This window comes from Eptesicus fuscus, chromosome 21 (genome assembly GCF_027574615.1).
Source record: "Eptesicus fuscus isolate TK198812 chromosome 21, DD_ASM_mEF_20220401, whole genome shotgun sequence".
Taxonomy (NCBI): domain Eukaryota; kingdom Metazoa; phylum Chordata; class Mammalia; order Chiroptera; family Vespertilionidae; genus Eptesicus; species Eptesicus fuscus.
The window spans coordinates 47,547,469-47,563,015 of NC_072493.1; the positions used below are offsets into that span (position 1 = coordinate 47,547,469).

At 51.5% G+C, this 15,547-nt stretch overlaps 2 protein-coding genes across 7 annotated transcripts in view; both read right to left on the reverse strand.

Moving 5' to 3' along the window:
* Positions 1-15,547, reverse strand: part of LOC103303419 (leukocyte immunoglobulin-like receptor subfamily A member 6) — a 22,198-nt gene continuing 6,651 nt past the window's right edge. Inside the window, exons 1-6 of one of the 6 annotated variants that reach the window (XM_054710370.1) lie at positions 5,426-5,583; positions 5,186-5,271; positions 4,679-4,867; positions 4,428-4,463; positions 3,969-4,256; positions 1-811 (exon numbers count right to left, since the gene is read on the reverse strand). In XM_054710370.1, coding sequence (XP_054566345.1) covers positions 675-811; positions 3,969-4,256; positions 4,428-4,463; positions 4,679-4,727 — 510 coding nt within the window. In that variant the 5' untranslated portion in view covers positions 4,728-4,867; positions 5,186-5,271; positions 5,426-5,583 and the 3' untranslated portion in view covers positions 1-674. Of the gene's footprint in view, positions 812-3,968; positions 4,257-4,427; positions 4,464-4,678; positions 4,893-5,165; positions 5,272-5,425; positions 5,586-15,547 lie in introns of those variants that run through there. The other 5 variants (XM_054710367.1, XM_054710371.1, XM_054710368.1 and 2 more) reach the window with 5 other exon arrangements.
* Positions 12,154-15,547, reverse strand: part of LOC103303417 (leukocyte immunoglobulin-like receptor subfamily B member 3) — a 23,964-nt gene continuing 20,570 nt past the window's right edge. Inside the window, exons 14-16 of the mRNA XM_054710056.1 lie at positions 14,003-14,055; positions 13,088-13,249; positions 12,154-13,001 (exon numbers count right to left, since the gene is read on the reverse strand). Of these exons, the coding sequence (XP_054566031.1) occupies positions 12,858-13,001; positions 13,088-13,249; positions 14,003-14,055 (359 nt within the window). The 3' untranslated portion in view covers positions 12,154-12,857. The remainder of the gene's footprint in view (positions 13,002-13,087; positions 13,250-14,002; positions 14,056-15,547) is intronic.

Sequence of the window (15,547 nt, forward strand, 5' to 3'; positions counted from 1 at the left end):
TTCAAAATTACTTATTTATTATCAAAATATTATGACTTCTGCTCAAGATAGTCGGGAAAGTAAAGGAAGTACTCAAATCCTCCCATGATCACTGTGAAATCACAATTAAACTACAGAACAATCATCATTCAGAACCACCTGAAATCTAGGTAAACAGAAGTTCTCAAGTAAGGATACAAAGAAGAAGTCCCATGGAGATGGTAGGAGGGGTGGAGATGTGCAATGGGCTGGACCACGTGGAGCAGGTATCAGGGCTTTATTTTTATTTTTTTACTTTGTTCTTTTTGGTTTAAAAACAGTCCCAGGGTTATGAAGATACCACAATTTCTTGGGCTGGAAGTGACCCAGCATGAAGGGGTGTGTAGATGTGAATCCAATCCAGCCATGTGGGATGGACCCTCATGCCAGCGGGAGAGAACAGAAGGGCAGTGGAGGAGAGTCAACAAGCACAGGGAGCAAGAGAGAGCACCCCATGTGGATGGAGGAGGCGTCTTCTACCGGGACATGGCCCATGTTTCCTGCACCTAAACCACACCTACCAAGTCTTCTCGCCTGGACATTCTCAACAGACAGCTTCCCCAATTATGGTTCACATTCTCTTTCAGCACCTCCTGGAGTCACCAGATGGGCTCCAGGGCTCCCCGACTCTGAATGGTGAGTTGTTGCCTCTGTGTTCACATCTTGGCTGCGTCCTGGGTCCTTCTGGTGTCGTTTCGAGCTTGAAATAGCAGCACCCCGAGGACAACCAGGACCAAGCCAGCCACGCCCATCCGGATGAGATTCTCCACTGTGTAGTCTTGGGGTTTGGAGGCTGGAAAATGTGGATGCAAAGGTCACAAAGGTCACGGCCGACCCAAATCTCCAGGGTTCTGGTGTCTACCCTGGTTCCCACCTCCCCTTGACATCAGCGTCCATGTGATGTCTAAACTCCGCACCTGCTCTGAGTCACCTTGATAAGAGTTAGCTGTGCCGGTGGGAATGCAGACTGGTGCAGCTACTGTTGTGAACAGTATGGAATTTCCTCAAAAAACTAAAAATGGAACTTCCATTTGACCCAGTGATCCCACTTCTAGGAATATATCCCATGAAACTAGAAACCCAAATCAGAAAGGATATATGCACCTCTCTGTTCATAGTAGCACGATTCACCATAGCTAAGATTTGGAAACAGCCTAAGTGGCCATCAGCAGATGAGTGGATGAAAAAACGGTGGTACATCTACACAATGGAATACTACCCTGCGGTAAAAAAGAAGGAGTTCTTACCATTTGCAGCAACATGGATAGAGATGGAGAGCATTATGCTAAGTGAAATAAGCCAGGCAGAGAAAGATAAATATCACATGATCTCACTCATTTGTGGAATATAATGAACAACATAAACTGATGAACAAAAATAGATCCAGAGAGAGAGAAACATCAATCAGAATGTCAAACCTCAGGGAAGGTAGGGACCAGTGGGGGTAAGGGGGAGAGATCAACCAAAGGACTTATATGCATGCATATAAGCCTAATCAATGGACACAGACAGCAGGGGGGTGGGGGCATGAATGGGAGTTGAGGGGTAATGGGGAAATAAGGACACATATGTAATACCTTAATCAATAAAGAAATTAAAAGAAAAAGAGTTAGCTGTGCCCAAGAACTGAGGGTGGGGGGTGGGAAATGGTTCCAATTCAGAAATAATTATGTTCTGTGTTCAGACTGAGACTCAAGACCCCATGAGCTTATTTCCGTAAACCTGAGAGATCGCCCTTCTCAACAGATGGGGACCCAGGGTCCATGGAGGAGAGGTTGGTGTCAGGGGCTCCTGAATCTCTGGAGCAGGAAGGGGTGAAAGTTTGGGCTGGGTCTCCTTCACCGCACCCTGCCCGGGCACCTTCTCTCTGGGGTCCGCATATTCATTGTCACCTGGAATTGTTCATCTATTTATTCTTTCATTAACTCATTTATTTATTTATTAAATATATTTTTATTTATTTCAGAGAAGAAGGGAGAGGCAGACACAAATAGAAACATCAATGATAAGAGAGACTCATTGATTGGCTGCCTCCTGCATACCCCCTACTGGGGACTGAACCTGCAACATGGGCATGTGCCCCTGGCCAAAATCGAACCTGGGACCCTTCATTCCACAGGCCGATGCTCTATCCACTGAGCCAAACGGGCTAGAATTTAGCTCATTCATTATACAATTATGCAAATATATACCTCCAGTGGTAGATTATTTACCAAATGAGAAATGTGGGCATATGGATGCTAATGGTGTGAGCTTTTGCTTTATCTCAAAGTACAACAAAGTCATAACCAAGGACATCCACACTTCTGGCTCAAGCTTTCAGTCACAGAGAAAATCCTCCTAGTTTCATTATTGAGTGAGCACCCAGGGTAGGAAATCTTGTCAATCTGTTACCCTGTTTTGCTATAAAAACCGAGATACAAACAAAATTACGGACATCTCCTCTTTACATTGATCCACACAATAACTCTAAATGTCAGCCCCACAATTCAGAAAATGCACATGGATGGTCAGTGTCACTCAGTTGGGTTAATATCCAAATGGGTGACACCAACAAGCCTTTGTAATGTGTGTCATGTGGTGAAAGGTCATAGAAAAGATAATTATGGGGGACGTGCATCTGTCAGGAAAAGAGAGCATTCCTAGTAAACCCTAATAAAACAGAAGAACGGATTGGAACAAAGCGGCCATAGTGCTTCCAATATAAAATGCAAATTTGTAAGTGGGTTTGCCTTGACAGAACTTTGGGTGTGAATTAAGCTGTTCTCCAGAGGGGAAGCTGTGGCCCATTTGGTCCATCATTCCATCCTATGGGACGTGGAGGGAGAAAAATAGGTATGCCATCGGGAATAAAGAAGTGGCATTCCCTTTGACTGTTGGGGATTATAATTTTATATCAGAGGATCAACTGCAAAGCAGTCCACAGGGAGAGAGTCTTTGGGAGGCTAGCAGGCCATGATATAAGTGTGTCCAAACAAGAGCTTTCCTATGTGCACTTACTACCATTTAGAAAATGTACAGGAATCACACCGCGTACTCACAAATTACTATATTAGTTGTGCAATTCTCTAAGTGGGCTGTGCATTTACTCAACTTTATAAATAGCTGTCACATGCTTCTAAGGTTCATGGATAAAACTCACTTGAAAATGTGTGCGATAAGATGACTTTACATAAATAGGAAGTTATTCTCCATAACAAATGTCTGAATTTAATTACTTCCAACTAAAATAGGAATAGAATGCTTATATTTCTATCTGGACTCCGTATAATGTAAGTTAAATTGTGAGCTTGTAGACTGAAGTATGGCCTGAAGGTTCTCTAAAAGGAGCCATAATAGACCCAGGTGCACAGAAACCCTGAGCAGAGGTAAATACACAGAGTCTGGGCAGGAGGCTCCTGACCCCCATGACCTCAGGGCCCCAGTGGACAAAGAGCACAGTCATTTTGGGCCCAGGAAACAGATGGGAATGTACGGGGCCTGTCCCTCACCTGAGACCACCAGCTCCAGGGTGTCACTGGGCAGTGACCACACGTTGGGGTTGGAGCTGGGAGAGCCATAGCATCTGTAGGTCCCCCCACGGGAGGGGCTCACGGGGCCCAGAGGGAAGATGGCCTGCCACATCCCAGTTTGGATCCTCGGTTCTGCTTCCATGTGTTGGGGAGGACCAGCCCCTCCCTCCTTCAGCAGGTGGAAAGGGCCCGATGTGAACAGTGAGCTACAGGAGAGGGACACGTTCCCTCCTGAGGCCACCACAGGGCTTGGCTGGGCTGAGAGGGAGGGTGCACTGTCCACTCCTGAGGGAGGAGAAAGGGTCTGTGTTAAAGGGACCGTCACCCTCATGCCCCAGGTGTTTTCTGTGAGGGATGAGGTCCCCTGAGGCCACACTTTATACCCTTTGCCGGTGACCTGGAGCCCACAGTGGGGAGGGGACCCGGTGTCTCCCTTACCTGTCACCACCAGGAGCAGGGAGTCACTCCGCTCTGACAGTATGTCCTCAGTGTTGTAATATGCACACTGGTACAGCCCTGCGTGGGATGTAGTCGTGGCTCCAATGAGGAAACCGGCCTTGTTGCTGGAGTTCTGTGGTTTCCTCGTTTCCCAGGGCTCAGAGCCGTTCTCTTTATACAGACTGTAGGCACTAGCCTGCAGAGACCCCTGACACCAGATGGTCACGGAGCTCCCCTCGGTGATGATGGGTCCTGGGTCAGCCCAGATGGAGGGTTTGGGGACGACTCCTGAAAAGGAATCAGACCTGAAATGTCTGGGATGTCCTCCTCCCCACTTTCCTCAGCTGTCACTCCAGGCCCCTCCCAGATTGCTCACCGTTATTCCAAACCTCATGTCTCCCCAGCTGCCCTGGGGGGACTGTCCTGAAGCAGGACATCAGGGGTGAGGGGGGCACTCACCTGCCTGTACCTGGTCCCACGGACCCTGACACAGCCCTGGAAGAGAGTCCCTGTGAGAACCGTCCCCAACCACACACAGAAGCTCCAGGCCTGGTCTGGGCCCCTGAGCATGGGGGGCAGACCTGGGGCTGAGTACGTCTCCTCCCCCCGAAGTCCAGTCCCCACTGAGCCTCCTGAGTCCTGGGGTCTCACAAGGCCAGGACCTGGGAGGGGAGGGGCCCCCATCCCTCCTCCTTTACCCACCAACTCACCAAGGCCCAGGAGGACAATGAAGGTCAAGGTCGTGGTGCTGTCTGCCATGGTCCCCAGTGGCACTGATGACGGATAAAGTCCACAGAGCCCAGCAGGACAAGCAGATGCACGGATGTGACAGGGCCCCGGCTCCGGGTGACAGGTTCCTGTTTCCTCATCAGCCTCACTCTGCTCTCCCTGAAGGATGGCTGAGGACACAGCAGGTCCCGGGACCTTCAGGACCAGATGTGAGTCTCAGCAGACCCCCCATGCTCTGCCTATGCCTCCTGTCCAACCCCAATCCAGAGGGTAACCCTGGTCCCAGTACCTGAGGGTGCAGGGCGCAGGGCAGAGCAGAAGGAAGCACCAGCTCCTGCCTCTCACAGAGTCTGCGTGACCATGGGAATGCCCTTGTCTTTCCTGAGACTCCACACATGCACGTTTTCTCCCTTCCCTTCACCATCCCGTCAGTCCAGTGATGGCCACCGAGCTTTCCCCGGAGCTCACCTCCTTTCCCCGGAGCTCACCGAGGCCCAGAAGGGCAGGCAGGCTCTGGGTCGGGGTGCTTCTTCACATGGTCCCCAGTGTGCAGACAACATAAACTCCACAGAGCCTGGGGATCAAAGGCAAGAATGGGCTGTGACAAGGTCCAGTCCTCAAGTGATACGTCACTGGTTCCCCATCAGGGGCCTCTCAGGAAGGGAAGTAGCCCCTCCCTGAAGGATGGGCCTTAGGGGACAGCAAGCTGTGGGACCTCTGAGACCGACCTGAGTCACACCAGTCCCCACACGCTCTGCCTCCACCTCAGGCCAAACTCAAATCCAGAAGGTGACAGCCGTCCCAGGTGAGGAGGGAGGAACAGGGCAGGAGAGGACCCCACCCAGTTTCCGGCCCAATTCTGACTCTGACTTTTCTAGACCCTCTGTGAGCTTCTGTAGGACACTTCCCTTTCCGGAGCCTCCGTGAACGCAATTCTCTTTCCTGTTCTCACTGGCTGGGCAGTCAGGCAGTACTCACTGAGCAGTAACCTGCGCCGTCATTGGCCAGGCTCTGGAGAGTCGTAGCTGAAGCTCAGGGATCACTTCCCTGGACTCATGGGGCTGAGGTGAATGAAGCAGATGTTACAGATATTTAGATGGCAGACAGTTCAGTTAATTTCATGTACATGTTGGGAGAATAAAGGAAATGAGACAATGAGGTTGAATAACTGGTAGACGTCATGCAACCCGGGTCCTGGATGAGGGGATCCTTCTCGGGGATGAACTGACCCAAGGCATGAGCAGGGAGCGGCCCAGAAGATCGGACCAGAAAGATCTGGAGCTGTCCTCAGAAATGAGAGCAGTCAGGCGAAGGTGCAGGCTGGTCACACAAGCGCTAGTGCACCATGCAAATATTTGGAATATATTCTTGAAGTCAATGGGAAACAATTTTAGCAACAGGTTGAACAAAGATTTTTTGTTGTTGTTTTTCTTTATTTATTTTGATATTTCGGTTTTTAAGGGCTACCACTATGTGCAGATGTTATGCAGGCCGGTTCTGTTGAAAATTCACTCCATCAGTAATAAGACCCCAACATTCACCTGGCTCTTGGAGAGCATGCTGATCAGTATTTTAAGTCGTACATATGGTTTCTGGGTATAACCCTCACACAAACCTGTAACACAGTACATTTTCAGTACAGTGGGATGAGACAGGACCGTCTTGGTCCAGCAGGTTGGAAAGGAAGTGACTGGGTTCTGATTGGCTGAAGGAGCAGCTGAAGAAGGCACTGAATTTTCCAGCTGCTCAGTTGCTGAGTGTGGTTTGGTGTGGAGGGCAGGGTGGGTAACTGGGTGAGTTTGGTGTGGAGGGGCTGGTGAGTTTAGCTCAACCTGACCATTCCCAGCCTTGAATATCAGATGGGCAACTTGGATCTCTTTTGAAGGTGGAAACTGGTGGGGGTGCAGCAGGCAGGCTCAGACCATATGGGGCTACAAGAAGGGTCCTCAGGAGGTGGACAGAGGAGAGGAGTGGAGAAGGGGTGGGGCCTGGGTTGGAGGACCAGGAAGGAGGCTGATTGGACGACACAGATGAGACATCTTTAGTCTGTGGTGGGTGGGGGACACTGCTCAGAAGGGCTCAGTGGGGCACATGGAGTGAGTTGATGGTCTTTATGAAGTGCTCACATGAGGAAGTGAAGGCTGCTCCACTCTCCTTGGTGCCTGGAGGAGCCAGTGGGGCCGTCCCAGGGAGGACCACCCCAGGGGAGAGGGAGGCCTGGGAGGTGTTGAGAAGATTGGTCTCCATTTCTCAGAGGAAAGCAGGGCCCCACGGGGACTGTGGACTTTCTTTCCTCACACACTTCCCTTCCCTGACTTCCTGTTTCTGTAGGTCAGCACCATCTTTTTCTTCATGGCTCTGCTTTGAAACCTCTGAGTCATTGCTGCCTCCTCTGGGCCCCTCTTCCCCTGAGCAGAGCTCCTCCCTCACACTGGGAATTCTGTCTTCAGCACTGGGCAAGTGCCCACGTGGGAGACAGTCCAGATTTCAACATGGACACAGACAGACTTGGGGACCTTTGCCACAATTTATGTTATTGATCTCCCAGCAAAGGAGAATGATATCAATGAAGAAAAAACAGATTTGAACAATTAGCTAGTGACTGTTACACAAATTTGTTGAAAGTCATCCATTTACACATCGAAGGTATTCAGCTATAAATCTTTAAAGCCCAGTTGGTGTGGTTCAGTGTTTGAGTTGACCTATGAACCATGAGGTCATGGTTTCATTCCTGGTGAAGGCACATCCTGGGTTGTGGGCTTGATCCCCCATGTTGGGCCTGCAGGAGGCAGCTGATCAATGATTCTCTCATCATTGATGTTTTTTTCTCTCTCTCTTCTTTCTTCCTCTCTTAAAGCAATAAAAATGTATTTTAAAAAGTTTGTCTTTAACCTTTGCCTTTTTAATTATAATGTGTCTTGGTGTGGGCCTCTTTGGGTTTTTCTTGTTTGGGACTTGTGTGTCTTCTTTCTTCACTAGGTTAGGGAAGTTTTTGGTCAGTATTTCTTCAAATAAGTTCTCAATCTCTTGCCCTCTCTCTTCTCCTTCTGGTATTCCTATGATGTTGATGTTGTTCTATTTCATGTTGTCCCAAAGGCCCCTTAAGCTATCCTCATTCATTTCATTTTCTTTTCTTTTTGCTGCTCTGATTTTTTTTCTACCTTGTCTTCCAAATCACTCACTTGATCTTCTGCTTTATTTAACCTATTGTTTATTTCTTCCAGTGTATTCTTTTTCAAAATCCTCAACTGAGGATATGCTTTTTTAAAGTTTATTTTATTTATTTTATTTTTGTTAATCCTCACCAGAGAATATTTTTTCCATTGCTTTTCAGAGAGTGGAGGGGAGGTGGGAGCGGGAGGGTGGGGAAGAGAGAAACATCAGTGTGAGAGAGACACATGGACTGGTTGCCTTCCTCCCATGCCCCAACTGGGGCTGGGGATCAAGCCTGCTCCCCAGATATGTGTCATTGACCTCTAATTGAACCTGAGACTCTGATGTGCAGGGGCCTATGCTCTACCCACTGAGAAACACCAGCCAAGGCTAAAAGTGATTTTTGAAACAAAAAGGGAAGGAGAGAAGGAGAGAGAGAGAAACATTGATTGGCTGCCTTCGGTATGCACCCTAACCAGGAACCAAACCCACAACTAGGTATGTTTTTTTTTTTTAATTTCTTTATTGATTAAGGTGTCACATATTTGTCCTCATCCCCCCATTCCCATCCCACCCCCCTCCCCAAGCCTGCCCCAACCCCCGTTTGAACTTAACCGTTGGATAGGCTCATAGGCATGCACACAAGTCCTTTGGTTGAACTCTCCCCCTCCCCTCACCCTCCCCTATCCTCCCTCTGAGGCCCGATAGTCCGATCGATGCCTCCTTGTTTCTGGTTCTGTTCTTGTTCCTCAGTCTATGTTGTTCATCATTTCCCCTGGATGAGCGAGATCATATGTCACTAGATATATACTTATAAGAACTGAATGTGAGACGAGCAATAATAGTTATGCTGACAGGCAAATGAATCAGTCTGTAGTGAGTTTCTTTCTGGACCAACAGTTCTTTTGAGACCCAATTTCAATGTCCACCAGTTCCTTATGTGTACATGTCAGCACTGACCCCTCAGCTCTGGATGGTGGACAAATGGTGGTAACGGAGGTCTGACTCCCTCTGGTTTGGTCTCGGCCGGACCCAGGGGCACGGCTTCACCCGGACTAAGGGGCACGTGGCCTCACCCAGACCCAAGGGGCGCGTGGCCTCACCCGGATGGATCCAGGGGCACACGGCCTCACCCGGACCCAGGATCCGGCTTCACCCGGACCCAGGGGCGCAAGGCCTCACCCGGACCCAGGGGCACATGGCCTCACCCGGGCCCAGGGACCCAGCCTCATCCGGGTCCAGTGGCGCGTGGTCTCACCCGGACCCGGGGGCGCGTGGCCTCACCCGGGCCCAGGGACCCAGCCACACCCGGGTCCAGGGGCGCGTGGCCTGTCCCAGACCCAGGGGCGCGTGGCCTCACCCGGATCCAGGGACGCGTGGCCTCACCCGGACCCAGGGGCGCGCAAACCCACAACTAGGTATGTTCCCCGAAGAGGAATTAAACCCAGAGCTTTTGGTGTATGTGACAATGCTCCACTGAATGAGCCACCTAGCCCCGGCCAGTGTATTTATGATGTCATGTATTGTATTCTTCATTCCTGACTTTTAAAAAAGTTTTTTTTTGTGTGCTGTTATAACTTTCCCTAAGTTCCTGGAACATCTTTATAACCATTACTTTGAACTCTATATCTGATAAACTGCTTGCTTCCATTTGATTTAGTTGCTTTTTTTTTTTTTTTTGAGACTTCTACTGTTGTTTCCCCCCCCCCCTTCATTTAGGTCCTGTTTCTCTGTCTCCCTATTTTGGGTGCCTCTTTGTGTTTGTTTCTGTGTATGAGGTAGGTCTGCCATGACTCCCAGCTTGGTGGGGTGGCCTAATGTGGTAGGTGTCCTAGTGCCATAATCTCTTTTAGTGGTAGGTGACCAAGTGCCGTAGTCTCTTTGATCACCTAAGCTGGGTGCTCTAAGGATGTCCCTTGCGTGGATTATGTGGGCCCTCCTCTTGTAATTGAGTCTTTTTTAAAAAAAATAATTATATTCTGTCAACATTTATTGGCTCTTAGTCCCAGGCCTGGCCCCGCTCCCCCTGCCCCTGGCCCCGCCCCTTACCTGTCTCCCAGCCTACCCCTCCCCTTTCCCTCCTCTCGCACCACGCCTCCCCTCCCCCAATCACCAGTCCCTTGTCTTCAAACTTTCATTTGCACGGACAACTGGTCAACCTGATCACTCTGACCCACTTCCAGAGAGAAAATGCATGCCGGGCCATCTGGTTGACCCTATCTTTAATGGTCCCCACAGGTTTGAGCCAGGCTGGCCATCTGGTTGACCTGGTCTCGGCCAGCCATCTGGTCGACCCCGATATCACAGTCTCCACTGCTGCCCAAGACTAAGTCCTGGCAGGCCATCTAGTCATCTAGTTGACTGGAGCCACCGCCCAACCCTAGGTCCCTGAGGCCGCCCTGTGCCTGTAGTTTTGGGAGTGCTGGTAGACCTACCGGGTTCCTAGGGGGGGGGGAAGAAAATATGGGGAGGTGGGAGCCGGCCCTCAGGCCCCTGGGAAAGGGGCCGTGCCCGCAGTCACCCACCCCCACTTCCCAGTCCCAGCCTGGAGCCGGAAGGTCCTGGCGGGGTCACAAGAGAAGGCAATTGTCCCCGTACCAGGAGTGAAAGGAAGGAAAGGAAGGGGACCCCCGCCTTCAGCTCCACGCGCAGTTTCCCGCCCTTCCCCTTCCTTACCTCAACCGCCCACCGCGCTGCCCTGGGGAAGGAGAGAGGCCAGAACATGACAAACCCGTGTGGCCAGGGCTGACTTGCAATAGATCGCAGCGAGGGACCTGCTCTGCTAAGTACGAAACCCTGACCCAGAAGCAGGTCGTCTACCAATGGTTCAGCACCGGGTTCCCCAGGAACCTGTATTGCGAGAAGGGCTAGGGGGCGGCCCCCTTTCCGGCCACACCCCGTTTCCATGGATGAAGGGCTGTCCGCATGGGATCGCGTGTAATTGAGTCTTGATGGCTGTTGTGTTTGTGCGTGGGATCCACCCTCAGGCTGGCTGACTGGGAGGCTCAGCCCCAAACATGGCCTGCAACCTGCTGGGCAGATGCTGACCATAGGAAGCGGCATTGGCCTCAGCAGGGTCTGCTGTCTGGAGATCTCCCTTTGGATGTGCCGCTTGTGAGGCTAGCTGGGTCCTGCTCTGATGTCTGAGGCTGGCCACTGGGGGGTTGGTTCTGGGCCTCTTGGGAGGGACTCTGGTGCAGGCCAAGGTCAGCCACTGCCTGTGAGACGGGGCGGCCCTTTTCCTGTGCCTGCCCCTCCTGCCAGTCTCCAGGTGGTTATTCAGGGTGATGGCTCCTTCATTTAGTTGTAAATCCGGGTTGGTCCTGGGAGGAGGTGCTTCCACATACCCCGCCTCCACCTAGAAATCTGCATCTGCAGTCACCATGGGAGCTGTCAGGAGGCCCCATGGAGGGGCTGAAGGAGGAGGACCACAGCAGCGCGGTCAGCCACACACCGGGTCAGCCTCAGCCTTGTAGGGGTTCCGCGGCTCCTGGGGGTCTGCAGGTCCCTCAGTGAGGCTAGAGGTGGGGTGGGGGAGGGGCGAGAGCTGCAGTAGGGCTGCCCTGGCAGCTGCTGCCCATCACTCACTTAAAGCGTTCTCTCACTTCTGTTTTGTTCTAAGTTCACACATTGATTATTGAGAACTCTTGCTTTGATTTCAAAATGTAGGCATATTGCTTCTAGAACCAGTGACTCCCAGAGGGTGCCAGGAGCGGCCGGGTCCACGTCTGGTCTCCAGGCTGCGGCAGTCAGGAGGCCTCACCCTGCAGCTTCGGCCATAAGCCAGGCGTGGGCTTCTGTTTGATGTATGTGCAATGACCAGGGTTTTGGCTGTGCTGTCGCGGGGTGAGGAAGACATCGTTCTGCTTCCCCTTGGTCTAAAACTGGAAGTCTGAAACGCAATTGGTTTTTAGATATTAATGATGTATCCGGTGACATTGGATACATTCTTTTCAAATTAGAATAATAGATCTTCGTACTATTTTAGATTTTGTGTGTGTGTTTGTGTGTATGTATATGTGTGTCCATGTATATGTCTGTGTGTGTATATTGGTGTGTATATCCACGTGCGCCCAAGTATATGTCTGTGTATGTTTATGTATATGTCCGTGTGTGCCCATGTGTATGTCCATGTATATATGTGCATGTATTTCATACATGTATGTGTATATATGTGTATATTTCATATATACATAAGTGTTCAGAAGCATTTAGCAGAGAAACTTTCTGAACTCTAAGGTCACTTTGCAGGAAAGTTAAAAAATATATTTTTATTGATTTCAGAGAGGCGGGGAGAGGGAGAGAGAGACACAGACATCAATGATGACAATCACCACTGGAGATCGTGCCCACAACCCAGGCCTGTGCCCTTGACTGGAATCGAACCTGAGACCCTTCAGTCCGCAGCCCAATGCTCTATCCACTGAGACACACCAGCTAGGGCTGCAGGAAAGTTTTTAATTACAGCTTCAATGTATTTAACATACATGACAGTTCCAAGTTTCATACTTCACCCACATGAGTGAAATCATACGGTTCTTGTCCTTTTCTGAGTGACTTTCCTCATTTAGCGTGATACTCTCCAGATCCATCCATGTTGTGGCAAATGGCAGTATTCCATGTTTTATGGCTGAGAAATATTCTGTTTGTATAGTTACCACATCTTTATCCCATTATCAGTTCGAGGACACGTAGGTTGTTCCTATGTTCCATTTCATAGTTTGATGAATGATATTTACATTGTCATTCACTTAAAGCATCCTCTCTCTTCTGTTTTGTTCTAAATGCACACATTGATTATTGAGAAGTCTGGTTTTGATTCCACAATGTAGACATATTGCTTATAGAACCGGGTGACTCCCAGAGGGTCCCAGGAGCTTCCAGGGGAGCATGTCTGGTCTCCAGACTAGCTGGGGTCACTAGCTGAGTCTCCATTGGGGGAGACCCATGCTTTCTGGGGTTCTGCAGGCCCCCTCCCTGGAGTGTGGGGTCTGGGTCCTTGCTGGGCTAGTGGAAGGCTAGAGCAGCATACAAGCTGGGCTCTTCTGGGGGCTCCTCTGACGGGGAGGAAGGGGGTGCACTTGTCTGCCGTCTAAGGGCCAAGAGGTTCAGCTGGGCGTAGGTCACATCCTGGGAGTCGTCAGGTGCAGCCTGGAGCAGGGGGAGAGGGAGAGAGAGAGGGATGACACGTGGTTGGGGTTGGGGAAACCTGGAGGTGTGCAGAGAATGGGACTCACAGGACTGTCCGTCTGTCTGTCCTCTTCTGCTTGTCTGCCCTTTGTGTCCAGCAGTTCCCCTGACAAGGAGGAAGGAGAGGCGGCCATTTCCTGCCTGGGTCTTGGTCTTGAACAATTCACCTGGGTGTAGGTCACTCCTTGGGGGTCTTCATCCTGCCTGTTCTGCTGGAGAGAGTGCCTCCTGTCAATCATCCTCAGGTTGCCAGAGAGATGGCTTACACTTTACATAGACCAGGTCCCTCTCCTGGTGGAATCTGCAGGGCCTTCCCGAGCCTCGGGGCCTCTGGATGCTTCTGTGGTTCTGACTCTCATCCTAACGCGCTCTCTCTCACTCACTGGGCTCCAGCCTCAGGGCCCCTCCTCCTGAAGAAGCAGGCCCTGCCCCAGGACCTCTGCTCCCGCTCTTTCCCTGTCCCCCACCATGCACTCTATCCCCTCCTCTTGCTTTATGTTCCTTCACAGCACTTTGCTCTCTGGGACACTGTCTGCTTGTTTGCACATTGTCTCCCTCGCCCACAGGGGAGCTCGAGGCGTGTGGAGACAGTGTGGCTCAGGGCTGCACCGTGGCCCCTAAATGGAGCTGTAAACAGTGAGCCCCTCACATCGGCTGGGTGAATGAATGAAGGGGTCCTGTGGACCTGTGAGTGAGTCACTCATTCCTGCCTCCTCCTGAGACCTGGGGCTGCACAAGCTCAGACAGAGGACGAGGGGCCAGCAAAGGGGGCCCCGTAGGAGGGGCCATGAGGTCACAAGGAAGCCAGGAGAATGAGTCACAGCAGGACGACCTGGGGGCCCAGAGGGGAGGTCAGTGTGGACGCTGCTGAGAAGCAGGTGAGGTGGGACAGGGAAGGGTCCATTGGATTAAACTGGGCAACAGAAGGTCCTTGGGGGCCCGGACAGGAGCAGGGGTCTCACCTGAGGGTCCAGCTCCACGCTCTCCCCAGGCTGCGGGTCCTTCACAGAAGCATCTGCTGGGGCAGAACAGGGGGTGTCTCCTGGCAGGTCCCCGAGATCTCAGGGCTGCAGACTCTGCCTCCTCCCCGATGGGCCACTAACCCAGGGTGAGGTGAGGCACCAGGTCACCCAGTGTGGGTCTCAGTCCTTCTCACGGTGATCCCCATTCTCCCAGCCTAACCCTCCCCATGGCCTCCTGAAATCCCTGTGCCCCCTCCCCCAGGGCAACTGTCTCTTCCTCTCATAGAAGGCCTCCACCTGGGCATTCACAGCTGGGCTGTTGCTGGGGGAGGAGACAGGAGTGTTAGGCACAGGGGTGGGGGCAAGGTTAGGGAAACCCTGGGTCCTTGGGGCAGGCTGACGCTCTATCGACTGAACCAAACCGGCCAGGGCTCCACATTTCCTGATTGGCGTTCTGGAGAAATGCACTCACTGACCTTCTCCAGCTGTTTGGCTTTCCTGTGGCAGGTGCTCTGAGCCCCCCTCCTGTGACCAGGTCACCCCTACTCACCCGATGTCCTGCCTCTGCTCTGATGCCGGAATCGGAGGAAGAGGAAGAGAAGGAGGGAGAGCAGCAGGACGAGGGCCACTGAGACCCCGATCAGGATGATCAGGTTCCAGTCGAGATCTTGAACACAAGTGATGCCATGAATGAGGCAATGACGTAACAAATGAGCCCCTACTGTGTGTGTGGCCCATGCTGGGGTCTGCCATTCATCTCTTCTGATTTCACAGCAGTCATGGGACAGGGATTGCTGACCCCCCACCTACTTCACTGAGGCTCAGAGAGGTTAATCACGTGACCCAGGTCACCCAGCCTGGGCGGGTGAGGTGGGACAGGGAAGGGTTGGGACTGGAACCTGGGACAGGGGGATCCCTGTGTGTTGTTACTATTATTATTGTTTTAATCCTTACCCAAGGATATTTTTTCCATTGATCTTTAGAGAGAGAGTGGAGGTCATGGGGGGGGGGGGTGGAGGGGAAGAGAGAAACATCGATGTGAGAGAGACAAATTGACTGGTTGCCTCCCACATGTGCCCTGACCAGGGTGGGGAATCAAATCTGCAACTAAGATCTGTGCCCTTGACCAGGCACCAAACCTGCAATGCTTTAGTCAGAGGGCTGACACTCTAACAGCAGAGCAAAACTGGTCAGGGCATTATCACTATTGTTGTTGTTGTTGTTGTTGTTGTTGTTGTTGTTGTTCATGCTGTCCCTGTACCTGCAGGTAGACCCACCCCTCTCCATCCCAGCCCAGATCCCTGTCCCACTCTGCAGCCTGACCTCCCCCGCCACAGTGGGGCCTGTGCACGTGGGGCGCCTCTGGGAAGGGCAGGAGAGAGGCCTGGTTCTTTCCTGAGCTCTGACCAGGGCCTGGCTGCGTGATATAAGTGTGTCCAAGCAATAGCTTTCCTATGTGCACTTACTACCATTTAGAAAATTTTCAGGAATCAAACTGCTTACTCACAAATTACTGTATTAGAGGTGGAATTCTTTAAGTGGGCT